Raw genomic sequence first — 16,082 nt, 5'->3', positions numbered from 1 at the left:
TTATAAATGTAAAGTTTTTACTGTAAAATTGACAGTCTACTTAAAACAGTTTATATAATTAATGATAAAATTCAGAGGCAAATTCATACATTATTCGCTGTTACAAGCGGCCCTCTGATGGCAGCCATAACTGCCATGTGGCCCTCAATAAAAAAAGTTTGACATCCCTGGTCTAGTGTTTAACTACAGCAGGATCATTTGTCCCAAAGTAGTCGTCAGCAGTCGTTGTCACTAAGTCTGCTATGATTAGTTGTGGCCAACACAGGACACGATCTCTATACTGTTGACGGAAGAAGCCTTTGTTACTATGTGCCTTGTGAATTCAAAGAAGTTTGGGTAGTGCTTAAAATGACAATGTTATTATGAATCTGCCTGTTAATAAATACATGGTTACAGCATGTATATAAAACAATGTTGGTAATTTTAATTATTATTTTTTTTTTAATGCTTTATGGACGGAATTGAAAAATCCCTATTATCTGCATTGTTATCCCCCTCGTTCTAACAGTTTTCCACTATCTAGAACGCACAGAAAAGGGACAGACGTGTGTTCTCGTCTCACATAAGGATTGTGTAAGAGAGGCAAAATTTACAAAGTGTGAAATATTAAAAGGTACATTTTTAAACCAGCACGATTGAAATATGATAAATAGACAGATGCCAGAATTAAATTTGATGCATCAGGGGTCTCAATCTTAATATAACCGTGGGCAGCTAGAGGTCAAGTCCAGGTGAGGCTGGGCCGCACAATGTTTTGCCTTCAGAATCAAATTTTAACTACGTGACTAAACTTCTTCTATGTTAAATTTAATGTACAAATTGTCCAGCCATCCATCCATTTTTTACCACTTGTCCCTTTTGGGGTCGCGGGGGGCGCTGGAGCCTATTTCAGCTGCATTCGGGCGGAAGGCGGGGTACACACTGGACAAGTCGCCAACTTATCACAGGGCGAACAAAATGAACAAAACCCAAAACCAGTGAAGTTGGCACGTTGTGTAAATCGTAAATAAAAACAGAATACAATGATTTGCAAATCCTTTTCAACCTATATTCAGTTGAATAGACTGCAAAGACAAGATATTTAAGGTTTGAACTGGAAAACGTTGTTATTTTTTGCAAATATTAGCTCATTTGGAATTCGATGCCTGCAACAAGTGTTCTGTGGTCTGAGGAGTCCACATTTGAAATTGTTTTTAGAAACTGTGGACGTTTTGTCCTCCAAGAAAAAGAGGAAACGAACCATCCGGATTGTTATAGGCGCGAAGTTCAAAAGCCAGCGTCTGCGATGGTATGGGGGTGTATTAATGCTCAAGGCATGGGTAACTTACACATCTGTGAAGGCACCATTAATGCTGAAAGGTACATACAGGTTTTGGAGCAACATATGTTGCCATTCAATCAACGTTATCATGGACGCCCCTGCTTATTTCAGTGAGACAATGCCAAGCCACGTGTTACAACAGCATGGCTTCATAGTAAAAAGAGTGTGGGTACTAGACTGGCCTGCATATAGACCAGACCTGTCTCCCATTGAAAATGTGTGGTGCATTATGAAGCGTAAAATACCACAACAGAGACCGGGACTGTTGAACAACTTAAGCTGTACATCAAGCAAGAATGGGAAAGAATTCCACCTGAAAAGCTTAAAAAATTGGTCCCCTCAGTTCCCAAACGTTTACTGAGTGTTGTTAAAAGGAAAGGCCATGTACCACTATGGTAAAAATGCCCTGTGCCAACTTTTTTTTGCAATGTATTGGTGCCATTAAAATTCCAAGTTGATGATTATTTGCAAAAAAAAATTTCTCACTTTGAACATTAAATATCTTGTCTTTGCAGTCTATTCAATTGAATATAAGCTGAGAATGATTTGCAAATCATTGTATTCTGTTTTTATTTACGAATTACACAACGTGCAGATTTCACCGGTTTTGGGTTTTGTATATTGTGACACTGTTGAGTTTCCCCGGGGATGTTGCCCAATGTGTGTATGTTGTGCTGTCATTTTTTTGTGTTTGCATTGTTATTGTAATTAGTCTTTAGCAGAATTCAAAATTGCCTTAGTATATATTGGGTTTAACTGTTAGGTGCTCAGGGTGATAAAGTGACACCCCTTCCAGCTCATTCTACCATTACAATTTACAGTTGAAATTTCTTTGTGACTGCAAAACCATGAGTAAGCCCAAACCTCCACAGGCAAGCACATTTCAAACTTGCTGACCTTGCACTATGTGCGTCACAGACGCGCACTTGCTGTTGTTACTACACAAAGAAGAGAAAGTGTCGAACCAGCTGCTGGTGAAGAGGGCGTAGACTCTCGTGTCACGCCAGTCCTCGGCGTGCTGCACGTAGACGTCCTGCAGGCGGTTGAAGTAGAGGGACTCCTCTGGGAAGCCACAGATCAGCCGAGCCTTGAGAAACGATGTCCACATGTTCTGGAAGAATCGTTTTGATCCGCCTTCATCTATCTAAAATAAAGAAAAGAATGATACGCACGAAAAACAACATTAGAAGTACCAGTAACATGTTTTTTTATTTGACCATTAACAATTGTAATAAAGAGTTGGTCAACGATCAGATTATTATCCTAAGCAGGTGTATTAATATGACCCCTTCCTTACAGTATCTTAGGTTAGGACAGTTGTCGGCAACCTAAAATGTTGAAAAAGCCATATTGGACCAAAAATACAAAAACAAATATGTCTGGAGCCGCAAAAAAATAAAAGCCATATTACATGCAAATAGTGTGTCATGAGATATAAATTGAATTAAGAGGACTTAAAGGCCTACTGAAATGAGATTTTCTTATTCAAACAGGGATAGCAGGTCCATTCAATGTGTCATACTTGATCATTTTGCGATAGTGTCATATTTTTGCTGAAAGGATTTAGTAGAGAACATCGACGATAAAGTTTGCAACTTTTCGTGCTGATAAAAAAGCCTCGCCTTGAGGGCTCCTCACATCCTCACATTGTTTTTAATAGGGAGCCTCCGGTGGCAAGAGCTATTCGGACCGAGAAAACAACAATTTCCCCATTAATTTGAGCGAGGATGAAAGATTCGTGGATGATGATATCTATAGCGAAGGACTAGAAAAAAATTATAAAAATAAAATAAGATAAAAAGCGACGGCTCTGGGCGGCGGCAGTGTGAGCGTTTCAGATGTAATTAGACACATTTACTAGGATAATTCTGGAAGATCCCTTATCTGCTTATTGTTTTAATAGTGTTTGAGTGAGATTGTAAAGACATACCTCGAGGTCGGATGGCTGCGGTGAACACGCAGTGTCTCAGAGAGAAGCCGAGGACCCAAGCTCACAGCTGCCTTTCAAACAGCTACTGCATGAGGACGAATAATCCAATGATTTCGCCGGTAAGATATATATCACTATTTTCCCATCCAAAAACATGCTAGTTGACGTAGAGAAACATGTTCGCTTGACTGCTCTGTGTTAAAAACAAAGAAACACCGGCTGTGTTTCTGTGCTAAAGACAGCTGCAATACACCGCTTTCCACCAACAGCATTCTTCCTTATAGTCTCCATTATTAATTGAACAAATTGCAAAAGATTCAGCAACACAGATGTCCAGAATACTGTTTAATAGCGCGATGAAAAGAGACGACTGCGCTAATATTTCCTGACAGTCCGTGATGTCACGCGCTAACGTCATCATTCCGCGACGTTTTCAACAAGAATCTCCGCGCGCAATTTAGTAAACTAAACCGGCCGTATTGGCATGTGTTGCAATGGTAATATTTCATCATTGATATATAAACTATCAGACTGCGTGGTCGGTAGTAGTGGGTTTTAGTAGGCCTTTAAAGGAAACCAAATGAGCTCAAATATAGCTACAAATGAGGCATAATGATGCAATATGTACATATAGCTAGCCTAAATAGCATGTTAGCATCGATTAGCTTGCAGTCGGGCAGTGACGAAATATGTCTGATTAGCACTCTACACAAGTCAATAACGACGACAAAACTCACCTTTGTGCATTCATGCCCAACGTTAAAAGTTTGGTGGACAAAATGAGACAGAAAAAGAAGTGGCATAAATTATGTGTTAGAAAGTCGGAGAAAGTTGTACACGTAAACAAACTAGGGTGAGTTCAAGGACCCCCAAAATTAGTAGGACAAAACGGTACCCGCCAAATACTCGAATCAGTGAAGCATGTTTAATTAAAACAGTGTGCTTTATAACAATTAGGGAGGTTTGTGTCATGTTTGTCCTCCTACAGAAACCGTATTAAAACAAAAAATATGTTTTTTCCCTCACAACTTTTTCCATTTTTTCATACATTTTTGAAAAAGCTCCAGAGAGCCACTAGGACAACGTTAAAGAGCCGCGGGTTGCCGACCCCAGGTTGGGACAATAATAATTATCTAAATTATATCACAAAACAAAAAACAGATAAGAGCCGATTTAGCTATATGGTCTGGTAGGCTGAATTAGAAATGTTAAGATCAGGGTATTTGACTTCAAAGTAGGGAATCATTTCCTGAATTTGTCAATAAAAATAAAAATCTTGACCTCTTGAAAACTTTATTTCCTCTTTTGTTTCAAGCTTTCTTATTACTTTCTGTTACTGTACTGTTTGACCTCGTCCTCCATTGATAACGGGACTTGATAATGATACTTATACACTAAGAAATTTAGTTTTTTTGTTGCAACATAGGTGATTATCTGTCAGGTGAGTGACCAAAAATAAAGTATCAGTCAGAGGTGATTGGCATTAAAAGGCATTAATTGGCAAGGGACGATCCCATATTTTTTCACAAAAATCTGCCAATATTGATCGACCACAACCCTATACTGAATGAAATTAATGTCTACATTAAACTATTTAACAACACATAATTTACTACTTATTTCTTAATCCAAACCCTTATCGGACTTAAGAGTTGGAATAGTACCAGCTCGGCTCTAAACGTTTTAGTTTCAGGCTGTCATTTTTCCACATTAAACTGATCAAAATCATAAAAACGCACGCCACACTTGAGAAATCAGAATTGCTCACAAACAACAACAATGGAGGAGAATAAGAGCAGCAACAAAACAGAGCGTAGACCAAGGGCGTCACTAAATCTATTTTAGGGGGGCTCAAAATATTCTTAAGCCCCCCTAAATAATTTGCCGTTATATTTTATTTTATTTGTATTTTATTTATTTATTTGTTTTTTACAAATACATGCCGAAATATTCATTTTAAATAAGAGTTTAAAACAAATAATCATATAACCTGTCATTATTCACTCAGTTTCCCTTCACTTCATAGCGAGGCAGCGAGCCCCTTCAGTGCATCGGTATCCAATCCATTCCACTTGTTCATTTAGAAAATGCCCACATCACTAAAAGCCAGTCCACATTTTATCTGCGATCTTGCTTGCGGTCCTGCAGGTACACAGCTTTGAAGAACGCAGCTGCAGAACAAACACGTGAACGGATGCAAAGTGGACATAAGAAACTTTTTCAAGAAAGTAAGTATTCATCACTGCTTGCAGAGGTGTGGACTCGAGTCATGAATTTGATGACTTTAGACTGAACTTGACAAAATGTAAAAATACTTCTAACTCGACTTATACTTTAACGTCAATGATTTGTGACTTCCCTTGGACTTGAGCCTTTTGACTTGACATGACTTGCAACTTTCCCCAAAACCCAACGATTAAAAAGTTATTAAGGAGCGCTCCGTATCGTCCATTGCGTACGCATTTGTGTGCGATGAGAGTGTGCGCGCTACCTGTCAGAACAACAGCCAATCAAATTACATCCACGTTATTTTCGTCACACAGCATTCATCCAAGGAAATTGCAGGAAAACCAACGAAGAAGAGCTCTCAAACAACCCGCCAGTGAGGAGAAAATTGCTAAAAATTGTTTCGTTCGGTTATTAAAACTACGACTTGATCAACAAAAAACGAATTGCCGTATGCAAAACATGCAGTTCGAAGATTACAGACGGAGAAGCAACAACTTCCAACTTTGTTCGACATTTGAAGTTGCACAAAGGGTAAATTTTGAATGTAAGCTAACGTTTATTGGCTGAGTAAAGTAACTTTTATTTGCTGTTTGGTTCAATGAGTGAGGCTGTAAACTCACTGCTAACTTTAGAAGCATAGACATCTTATAAGAAGACGCAGCATGGAGCGCTGCTGCCTACTGGCGCTGACGAGACGAGATGCGCGGCCGCCATCTTGTAGGGGTGATGATCCACTCCACTCAGTCCATTTCATTTGGGAGGAGCAATGAACTGTCAGCGCATTTTATCTCACTGAATACCACTGATTTTCATGCGCTTTTTTGTCATACGTGTAACTATGATAAAGGACACATGTTTTGGCGTGTTCATAGTTTGCTTAAAAGTAATAAAATATTCTTAAATGCTATAAGTGACCAGACGTCCAAGATCAAAACTGGGAATAATAATCCCAGAGAAGGGGGAAAACGGTCAGCTATTTTTAAGTTGAAGAAACAATATGATTAGGTTACATATACGTGTGTATATCCTACGTAAACAATGTATGAGTATATTAGATATCTATATATCTTACGGACCAATAGACTGTATCTCTGTTTATTCTGTCTTGACACTTTTTATTGATATTTTCAATTACATTCTTCCCGTAAACGATCATGTTCACACTGATTGTTTTATATATATTTTTCATGTATGTTGCTTTTGATAAAAGTGTCTGCCAAATACTTAAACATATATAAACACCTGAAAGTCTTTGTATCAGCTAAAACCACCAATCTGTTTCAATGGATTCAGAATAAAACCAAAGTCTGTCTTACCCAGTTAGTATTTGAATATTGTTACTTAAAGACTCATTCCTGGTTACAGTTATTCCGTTAAGAAAGTATTGTCTTATGTTTTGCCTAAAATGAGAATGCATCTTAATCAGTGGTGGCTGGTGAATTTTGTTTTAGGTGGGGCTGAAAGTTTGTAAGCCAAATACCTGTAGGGGCGGAATATTTCTTTGTGATTTTCACATACAAATATTGAAGATCTTTGCTCCTTCTCAACTCTGTGGTAATATTCTTTTCACAAAATACAACCAATAGTACGTTAATGTTAAATCTTACTTGTGAAAAGGAATCCCCGATTCCTATTTTCAACAGTCCGCTCATTTGAGCAGGAAAACGCTAAATACCAGCCCGGCGTCTTTGTTTTTTACCTCTCAACTGTCAGTTTCGGCTGCTCGCCAGCTCCTCATTACCACTTCAAGATGGCGGCCAAATTCCTCGCGTCACAGCAGCCAATGTTGGGTCTACTTATAAGATGTCTATGGTTATAACATCATTGCAAACACTACAATCTGTTGCATCCACTGCAGTTCGCTCCCTTATTCATACTTTTTGTCAAGTGATTTTATTTTTAAGTAGGGTTGCATGAGGTACCTACACATAATATTAGGTTAGTGAATGTATCACACATAACGTCTAACATAACGTTAGACGGCGGTCAGCAGCACTGCGTATTTTAGCCACCTACAAAGAGACAAACAAGGTCAAACAAATAAAGGTCACTTAAAATGTATACCATATTAAGAATATGTGTACAAATTCCATAGGGCCCTGACATCCAAAAAGTACAACTCTGTTTATTGTTATGTTCATGTATTTATGTTTTTCATGTGTACGCACACATAAACACATACAGTATGAGATGAGATCAATGAGATAAGGTAAGAACAGGATGGAAACTGCTGTGGAACTAGTTACAATGCAATATGCCATAGAAATACAATGATAACACTTTTGAGCAAATAAGTACAGTTGCACTTGTTTTGTCAAATGTGTTTAGTCTGCAAACAAAGGAATGAGTTAAATGTTTAAAATAACTGGTTAATAGTGCTATTGTGAAGTGCAATGTCAGCACTATTTTTTTTAATAATAAATACATACAGCGTTTTAAAAGCATACACAATATGTGTAAATATATTAGTCTGTGGTTAAAAGGACTTGAAATGACTCGAAACTCAAAATGCAGGACTTGGGACTTGACTTGGGGATTTTCAGTTTTGACTTTGGACTTGACTCGGGACTTGCCTGTCTTGACTCGGGACTTGACTCGAGACTTGAGGGCAAAGACTTGAGACTTACTTGTGACTTGCAAAACAATGACTTTGTCCCACCTCTGTCTGCTTGTAGTAAAATGTATCAGCTCCACTTTACACCAGTTCTGTGTTTGACAAATAAATACCTGTCTAGCACACTATAGACAACCTCTGTTGTTGTTTTGCAGGCAAAAGTTACATTCCTGCTCTAAAACAATGCTGCTACTTAGTTAGCTAGTTGGCCTGAAATGCATCATGAAGGTCCTGGTTATTTATAAAGTTAAATGTGCACTCTTTTTTACCATTTGCTATCTTTGGGGTTACTTCTCTCTGGAGCATCAGCTGTGTTTCTCACTTTACACATGAAGGGGAAATAAGAGCTGAGCTCATTCACGTATGACTATCATCAGTAGATGATAATAATAATAATCACTCCACAATCCCTATTGACCTGTAGGAGTAAGGGCAGAGGAGCACAGAAAGTGAGAGGGGAGAGGCCTCTACTGGAAAGGTGAGTAGAAGAATAATGATACATATTAATACATTTAAAAAAATAATAATTTTAAAGGGCTTATCGATAAGCCATTTGTTGTATTTATTTCTGGGTGGATCATGTTGACTATTGGTCCTCCTAATTGTCAGTCCTTCTGGGGTTGTTACGTAAGGACATATATATATATATATATATATATATATATATATATATATATATATATATATATATATATATATATATATAGAAAGAAAAAACCTAGACACCATCTTTGTAGTCATATTTCCCTTGCGTGGACTTCCGTTTTCCTTTACATTGAGTAAAGCTGCACAAAACCTTGTGTCTGCAATTGTAAATAATTTAGTTTTTAAGTTTTGTGTTTCTTGTAGAATCTATATAAAGTAGTATACATTAGCCAATTGTTAAAATAATGGAAAAAAAAAACATTGTTGAAATATATCTGTTTTATTGTATTGATTTGTTACATTAATAGCTGTTGTATTATTATAGGATGGCTTGTTAAACATTTCATAGGATTTTCAGAGGGAGGAAAATCCAAGACATTTGATATAAAATGTAAAATGAATAAACACATAAAGAGAAAAAGAAAAAATGGTTAAAAGCCATTGGCGAATGCATTTTTTTAACCGTCCCTGCGACGACAGGACATCATTAATGTCAAGCCCTGGAAGTGACCTTTTATTGTTTGCATTATTTGTTTCAACATTGCACTTTGAAGATGGTCCCTCAGCTCTTTGACAGCTCTAGATCTTTTTTGGATCAGCAGACTTACTAGTCTTTCTTATTTACAGTATGCATAAACGTTTCTCATTTCTATTCAGACTTCCATATATATTTAATTTCCTTAACCGACTGAAATAATATTAATAACAAAGAATAATTTCTACGTCTTTGTTAGCAGTTTGTGAAGTTTTGTACTCTTGCGCTATGTTCGCTCACATCCTGTTCATCTCCCGGGGGCTAAGCCCCCACTGTCCTTATAAGCTATTGACACTCCTGGCGTAGACTGTTGGTCATTTCTAGCCATGAATGTCATAATGACAGAGCGTTATCTATACTCAGCACGCTTGGACCTCTGAATAACAAAGTACCTGATAGTACCTGGTTGTATTGATAGCAAATAGACCTATGCTGGGCCAAATTTGAAGTCATCACCTGTGCTTATCAAAACCCCTAGAGCAGACCTGGGCAAATTAAGGCCCACGGGCCGCATGCGGCCCATTCAGCTTTTCAATCTGGTCCGCCGTACATTCCCAAATATTTGTTTTAGATCTTTAAGATGGAAACTGTAGCTGCCATTTATATGTGCAGTGATGTTTTCAAATGAACGGAAGTCTTGAACCATACAAAGTATTTCAGTGGTTGGAATCTGCGCTTTTGCGTGATATACTAGTTACTATGGTAATCTAATTAGTTAATATGGTGATTTAAGTCACAGCAACTCAGACGAGGCACCAAGCCGTGTGGTTGGGGGGCGTTTCCACAGAGCGGCCAGCCTGAAATACGGGTGTCAGGGACAGACGCGGAAGGAGATTTTTATAACAAAGTTGTAAAGTTTTGTGATGCATCAGATATAACAGATTATAGGTGGGTCTTTTTTTTTACCCTTTGTATTCTTATTTCACTGTGTTTGTTGCATTTTTGTTGTGTTTCGCTTGGTTGTAAAATATGTCGATCGAGGAGGTTGTGATGTTCATATGTTGTAAATATTCAGTGTTTTTAGTTGATATTGTAAATCCCAATGTGGAGGCGGCGTGGCCTGCAGGCTTGCAGGGGAACGGGGCGTGCCGGGACCGGCCTCAAAGTCAGCGACAGGTGCGTAGATGGCCCAGGTGGGCCTTGTTATCTAATCACCTGTCGCTCTGTAGAAGCAGCAGCCGGGAGGAGAGACATGGTTGGAGCTGGAGAAAGAGTGAGAGCGAGCCTGACACAGCCAAAAGGGACACTTGCTGAAAAGCAATCCAGACTGCTTGCAAAATAAAATTGTGTTGTAAAACCTGAACCGGGCTGTCATGTTGATGATTGGTGGTCTGGAGGACCCATGGGAGGGCAACCTCCACACCCAAATTCTTTATTTTCATGTACATTCTGGGTGTCTCATTCAGTAGAACATTTTAAATTCCATTATGTCTTTTAGTCATACCGTTTTTAGCATTCAGTGATACAGTATTGTGAGGTTTTGTATTAGTGATCCTAGAAATAGGACCCAAACACACTGAACAGCAGATTGTCACAGCTTGTGTGTGTGTGTGTGTGTGTGTGTGTGTATATGTATGTATATATATATATATATATATATATATATATATATATATACATACATATACACACAAACACATATACGTACATACACAGAGACAGATAGATGGATATACAGCCCTCCAGACACATTTTTTCTGTAAACGTGGCCCCCCCGAGTCAAGATAATTGCCCAGGCCTGGTCAAGAAGTATATTTTTATGAGATATGCCTTTCTTTTTCCACACAATAGACTTCCAGGTGGGTCCGAGCAAATGTACAGCTCAAGTTACTCAACTCTTTAAAAGGGTTACTTAGTGAGGGATTAGATTTCCCCTTGATGTCGTCTGTCAGTTTCAAGGTTACCTTACAGACTCGGGCCACCCTGGAAATCCACGGATCAGCCTCCGGGTTGTGGTCGGAGTTCTTTTCACGAAAAAAAATGTAAATCTTTTCATTGTCAGGGTCGTCTTTCCGCTGCACCCAGGATGCAGAGACAAATGTAGGCTCTGTTGGAGAAAGACATCAACATTTCAGCAATTTGTAAACCGTCCACTGACTGCACTGTAGATTGATTCCGCTTCTGACCTGACACCCAGCTGTCATACATCCAGATATTGGGTCTGTTTCCGGCTTTCCGTCTGAACTGCAAGGCGCTTCCGTCAGTATCCAGTGGAGCTGCAGCATATAGATCACCCTCTAAAAGCAAGATACGGCCCTTCTATTATTAAGCATGCTTTATCTCTATTGTCACATTCTTTTACGATGATGCAATTACATAATGTCACATTCTTAGGACTTCAAGAAACTCACGAGGCTGTTTATTAACATACCAACTTGAAGAGACAGCGAGTTCTGTGTATGCATGAACGGTGAAATACCCGTCCCTTCGTAATCCTCCACTATGTCAGGAGACTGAGAATAGAGTAGTGAACATGATGATTATTATACAAAACCCAAAACCAGTGAAGTTGGAGCGTTGTGTAAATCGTAGGTAAATGATTTGCAAATCATTTTCAACTTATACTGAATTGAATAAACAATATTTATTTTCGAAATGAGAACCTTAATTTTTTTTCTGCAAATAATCATTAACTTGGAATTTAATGGCAGCAACACATTGCAAACCAGTAGGCACAGGGATAACTTTTACCACTGTGTTCTATGGCCTTTCCTCTTAACAACACTCAGTAAACGTTTGGGAACTGAGGATACCAATGTTTTAGCTTTTCAGGTGGAATTCTTTCACATTCCAGCATGATGTACAGTTTAAGTTGTTCAACAGTCCCGGGTCTCTGTTGTGGTATTTGATGTTTCCTAATGCACCACACATTTTTAATGGGAGGCAGATCTGGACTACAGGCAGGCTAGTCCAGTAGCCACACTCTTTTATTGGGAAGTCATTGTTGTAACACGTGGCTTGGCACAGTCTTGCTGAAATAAGCAGGGGCGTCCATGATAACGTTGCTTGGATGGTAACATATGTTGGTTCAAAAATTGTATGCACCTTTCAGCATTAATAGTGCCTTCACATATGTGTGAGTTACCCATGCCTTGGGTACTACTACACCTCCGTACCATCACAGATGCTGGCTTTTCAACTTTGCGCCTATAACAATCCGGATGGTTCTTTTCCTCTTTGTTCCAGAGGACACAACGATCACGGTTTCCAAAAACAATTTGAAATGTGGACTCGTCAGACCGCAGAAGACTTTTCCACTTTTCATCAGTCCATCTTAGATGAGCTCAGGCCCATTTTTGGGTGTTGTTGATAAATGGCTTTCACTTTGCATAGTAGAGTTTTAACTTCCACTTACAGATGTAGCGACAAACTGTAGTTACTGACAGGGGTTTTCCGAAGTGTTCCTGAGCCCATGTGGTGACATCCTTTACACACTGATGTCACTTTTTGATGCAGTACCGCCTAAGAGATCGAAGGTCCGTAATATCATCGCTTACCTGCAGTGATTTCTTCAGATTCTCTGAACCTTTTGATGATATTACAGACCGTAAATGGTAAAATCCCCAAATTCCTTGCAATAGCTGGTTGAGAAATGTTGTTCTTAAATGTTTTGACAATTAGTTCACACATTTGTTCAAAAAGTGGTGAACGTTAATGGCAACCACCTGTTCCCAAATAGCCTGTTCACCTGTGGAATGTTCCAAATAAGTGTTTGATCAGCACTCCTCACTTTTTCAGTCTTTTTTCCAACTTGTGCCAGCTTTTTTGAAACACGTTGTAGGCATCAAATTACAAATGAGCTAATATTTGCAAAAAATAACAACGTTTTTCAGTTCGAACGTTAAGTATCTTATCTTTGCAGTGTTTTCAATTGAATATAGGTTGAAAAAGATTTTCACATCATTGTATGCTGGGTTTTTGTTTACGATTTACACAAATTGCCAACCTCACTGCTTTCGGGTTTTGTACAAACACACACACACACAGATGCATTAATTTACAAACTGGGTGAGTCTGTTACTTCATAAAACATTTAACAGCCAATAAATTAACGCATAACTCACAAGCTTCCAGCAGTGTGGGCTGTGACCGTTGGTCCCGCAGACCAAAAGGATGTCCTCAAACCTCTCGATGACAGTGATAATGTTACAACAAGGGCCCTGTGCAGCAAACAGTCTGTCATTATCACGCAGCAACAACACACTGCATTCAAGTCATTTACACAATCACCAACCTCTTGGCATTGCTGGTCGCTTGTGGCATTAAGATGGAATGTCTGCAGGATATACAGTAAAGTAATGAAAGGACTATAGACAAACTGTACACACAAATGGATGCTTATTTTGCAGTTTTTCCCCCTTAAATGGCACTTAAGATAATGTCTTCCTCTTTGGTCAGAGACTTGAAATGGAATAACAACATTCCTCTCATGAATACTGGACTAGTACTTTAAAGAAGCTCAACACTGGTCAGGATGTATGAAATTCCATTAGATCATATCTGTATATGTGCTGCACCATCTGAAATCAAGCTAAAACATAACAAGGTAATTTTTTTCTTATAGGCAATTCCAGTGTGAGATCAATTTGCCTAATATCTTCAGTCATTTCATTTGTACTCAAACATTAGTGAAACAGTTTGCTTACAGAACAATATACTTTTGTCAGAGTGTTTGGAAAATTGGGTTTTTGTCAAGTCAAATTTTACAATTTGTATTATTTTAAGTAATGTACAGTACAGGCCAAAAGTTTGGACACACCTTTTCATTTCAATGCGTTTTCTTTATTTTCATGACTATTTACATTTTAGATTGTCACTGAAGGCATCAAAATTATCACACCTGTGAAGTGAAAACCATTTCAGATGACTACCTCTTGAAGCTCATCGAGAGAATGCCAAGAGTGTGCAAAACAGTAATCAGACCAATCAGAGCAAACCCAACCCATGTGGGTTGGGTTTTCGTATGATTCAGAGGCATTATATAGAAATACTACATTTTTACCTATGTGTATTGTATTAAGTATGACTATGTTTTTATGTACTTGTCATGCTTTAACTTCTCAATCAATCAACCAATAAAAAAAGCACTTTATATGTAGAAAGCAGGGACGTGCACATGATTATAGAGGGGCAGGGGCTCAAAGTCAGAAAAGGGCAAGACATTTTTTTGGGTCCTTTACACAATATGGAAATTAATGTAAAATTAAATTTGCTAATAGGAAGCCAACTACTTAGCTGTGTGTCCTTTGTAGGTAAAAAATATTGCCATTTCTTTTGTGTCAACAAATTATTTTCATAATGAGTTAATTCACATTATCATAGGCTTGGAAGACATGAAAAGCAACAAAACACTGGTTTATTATTGGGCTATTTATTGTTAAAGATGAGCACTTTAATATTGAACATTGAACAGTGCAACATGAACTTTGAAAAAAAATACAATAATAAATACCCAAATGGAAAAAACTTAAATGTGAAGACCTGTCCTTCTTCCCTTAACTTGATGAAAACTCTATCAAGTTGCGTGGTGCAGTGGGATAGTGGCCGTGCGCAACCCGAGGGTCCTTGGTTCAATCCTCACCTAGTACCAACCTCGTCACGTCTGTTGTGTCCTGAGCAAGACACTTCACCCTTGCTCCTGATGGGTGCTGGTTAGCGCCTTGCATGGCAGCTCCCTCCCTCAGTGTGTAAGTGTGTGTTTGAATGGGTAAATGTGGAAGTAGTGTTAAAGCGCTTTGAGTATCTTGTAGGTAGAATAGCGCTATACAAGTACAACCCATTTATCATTTATTTATTTAAGTTGTAACTTATGGTCTTTCTCACTTAATGCTCAGACTAAACAACTGAAACGCAATACAAGGCCAAAAATATGGACCAGGGGCCAGTAGAAGGCTATAGGATGAAGGCCACCCATACCCAAATATGCTCCTCAAAGTGAATTCAGGGCTTCCATGAAATGCTGTAAAATCAGTGCACAATCAGTAGCAGAGTTGCATCTTAAGCCTCTTTTCTCTCAGGTGTTGCTTCCACACTCTCCTCCTCCTCTCTCTCAGGTGTTGCTTCTAAGATCTCTGCCTCTCTCTCAGGTGTGACACTTTCTGAGGTCTGTGGTCTTTCTTGAATTCTGGTGCTTGTACTTGGTTTTAGCCATGCATTAAGAGGTCTGCTACCCTTAGCTGCTTCCTGGCGCTCCTTCTCCTTCCTTTTCTGTATCCTTTCTTTTTTTGACATTGAGCTGCAGGCATAATCAATATGAATCAAGTTTAAATGCAGATGGTAATATTCCTAACAGATAACCTGCATATTATATCCCCAGAATACTGAAATTATTATTAATAATAATTATAATAATAATGATTATTATTATGATCATCATTATTATTATTATTATTATTGTTATTATTATCGTTGTTATTATTATCATTATTATTTTGTTAATCCACACAGTAATAGAAAAGTCACAATAAACTTTATATCTAAACCTCTACTGTGAGAGAAATGTGATCCGCCGTAAACACAGTGCATTTTATTTTGAAAATTAACCCGGTGTTTTATTTTGTATTTTGTACACTACTTCCTGTCCCGCATGATCCACTCTGCTCTGTGCAGAATTGATGTGCCGTGCTCAATTGACGCGCTGTGCTCCGACGTCCAACAAAAACAGAAGCTGACACATTGAATGATAGAAAAATACAGCGTTTTTCTGAAATATGACCCATATTAGATGCTGAATAAGTGGACGGCGACTAGACCATAACTCACAGGTTCAAGTTGCTCCACTGTAACGTTTCCTCAGGGGCACAGTTGG

At 38.4% G+C, this 16,082-nt stretch overlaps 1 protein-coding gene across 5 annotated transcripts in view; it reads right to left on the bottom strand.

The window, feature by feature from the left end:
* The window catches only part of sema7a (semaphorin 7A), a 59,975-nt gene that overhangs the window by 36,797 nt on the left and 7,096 nt on the right, over nucleotides 1-16,082 (bottom strand). For all 5 annotated transcript variants that reach the window (XR_009809004.1, XM_061917104.1, XM_061917105.1 and 2 more), the window contains exons 3-8: nucleotides 13,509-13,550; nucleotides 13,339-13,434; nucleotides 11,646-11,727; nucleotides 11,401-11,511; nucleotides 11,179-11,321; nucleotides 2,287-2,465 (exon numbers count right to left, since the gene is read on the bottom strand). Coding sequence is in view for 4 of the 5 variants with exons in the window: in XM_061917104.1 (XP_061773088.1) it covers nucleotides 2,287-2,465; nucleotides 11,179-11,321; nucleotides 11,401-11,511; nucleotides 11,646-11,727; nucleotides 13,339-13,434; nucleotides 13,509-13,550 (653 nt within the window). In the remaining variant the exon portion in view is untranslated. The remainder of the gene's footprint in view (nucleotides 1-2,286; nucleotides 2,466-11,178; nucleotides 11,322-11,400; nucleotides 11,512-11,645; nucleotides 11,728-13,338; nucleotides 13,435-13,508; nucleotides 13,551-16,082) is intronic.

Source organism: Nerophis ophidion, linkage group LG12, assembly GCF_033978795.1.
Source record: "Nerophis ophidion isolate RoL-2023_Sa linkage group LG12, RoL_Noph_v1.0, whole genome shotgun sequence".
Lineage (NCBI taxonomy): Eukaryota > Metazoa > Chordata > Actinopteri > Syngnathiformes > Syngnathidae > Nerophis > Nerophis ophidion.
Note: the sequence above shows the minus strand (reverse complement) of the source record. Positions and strands in the feature narration are given on the sequence as shown.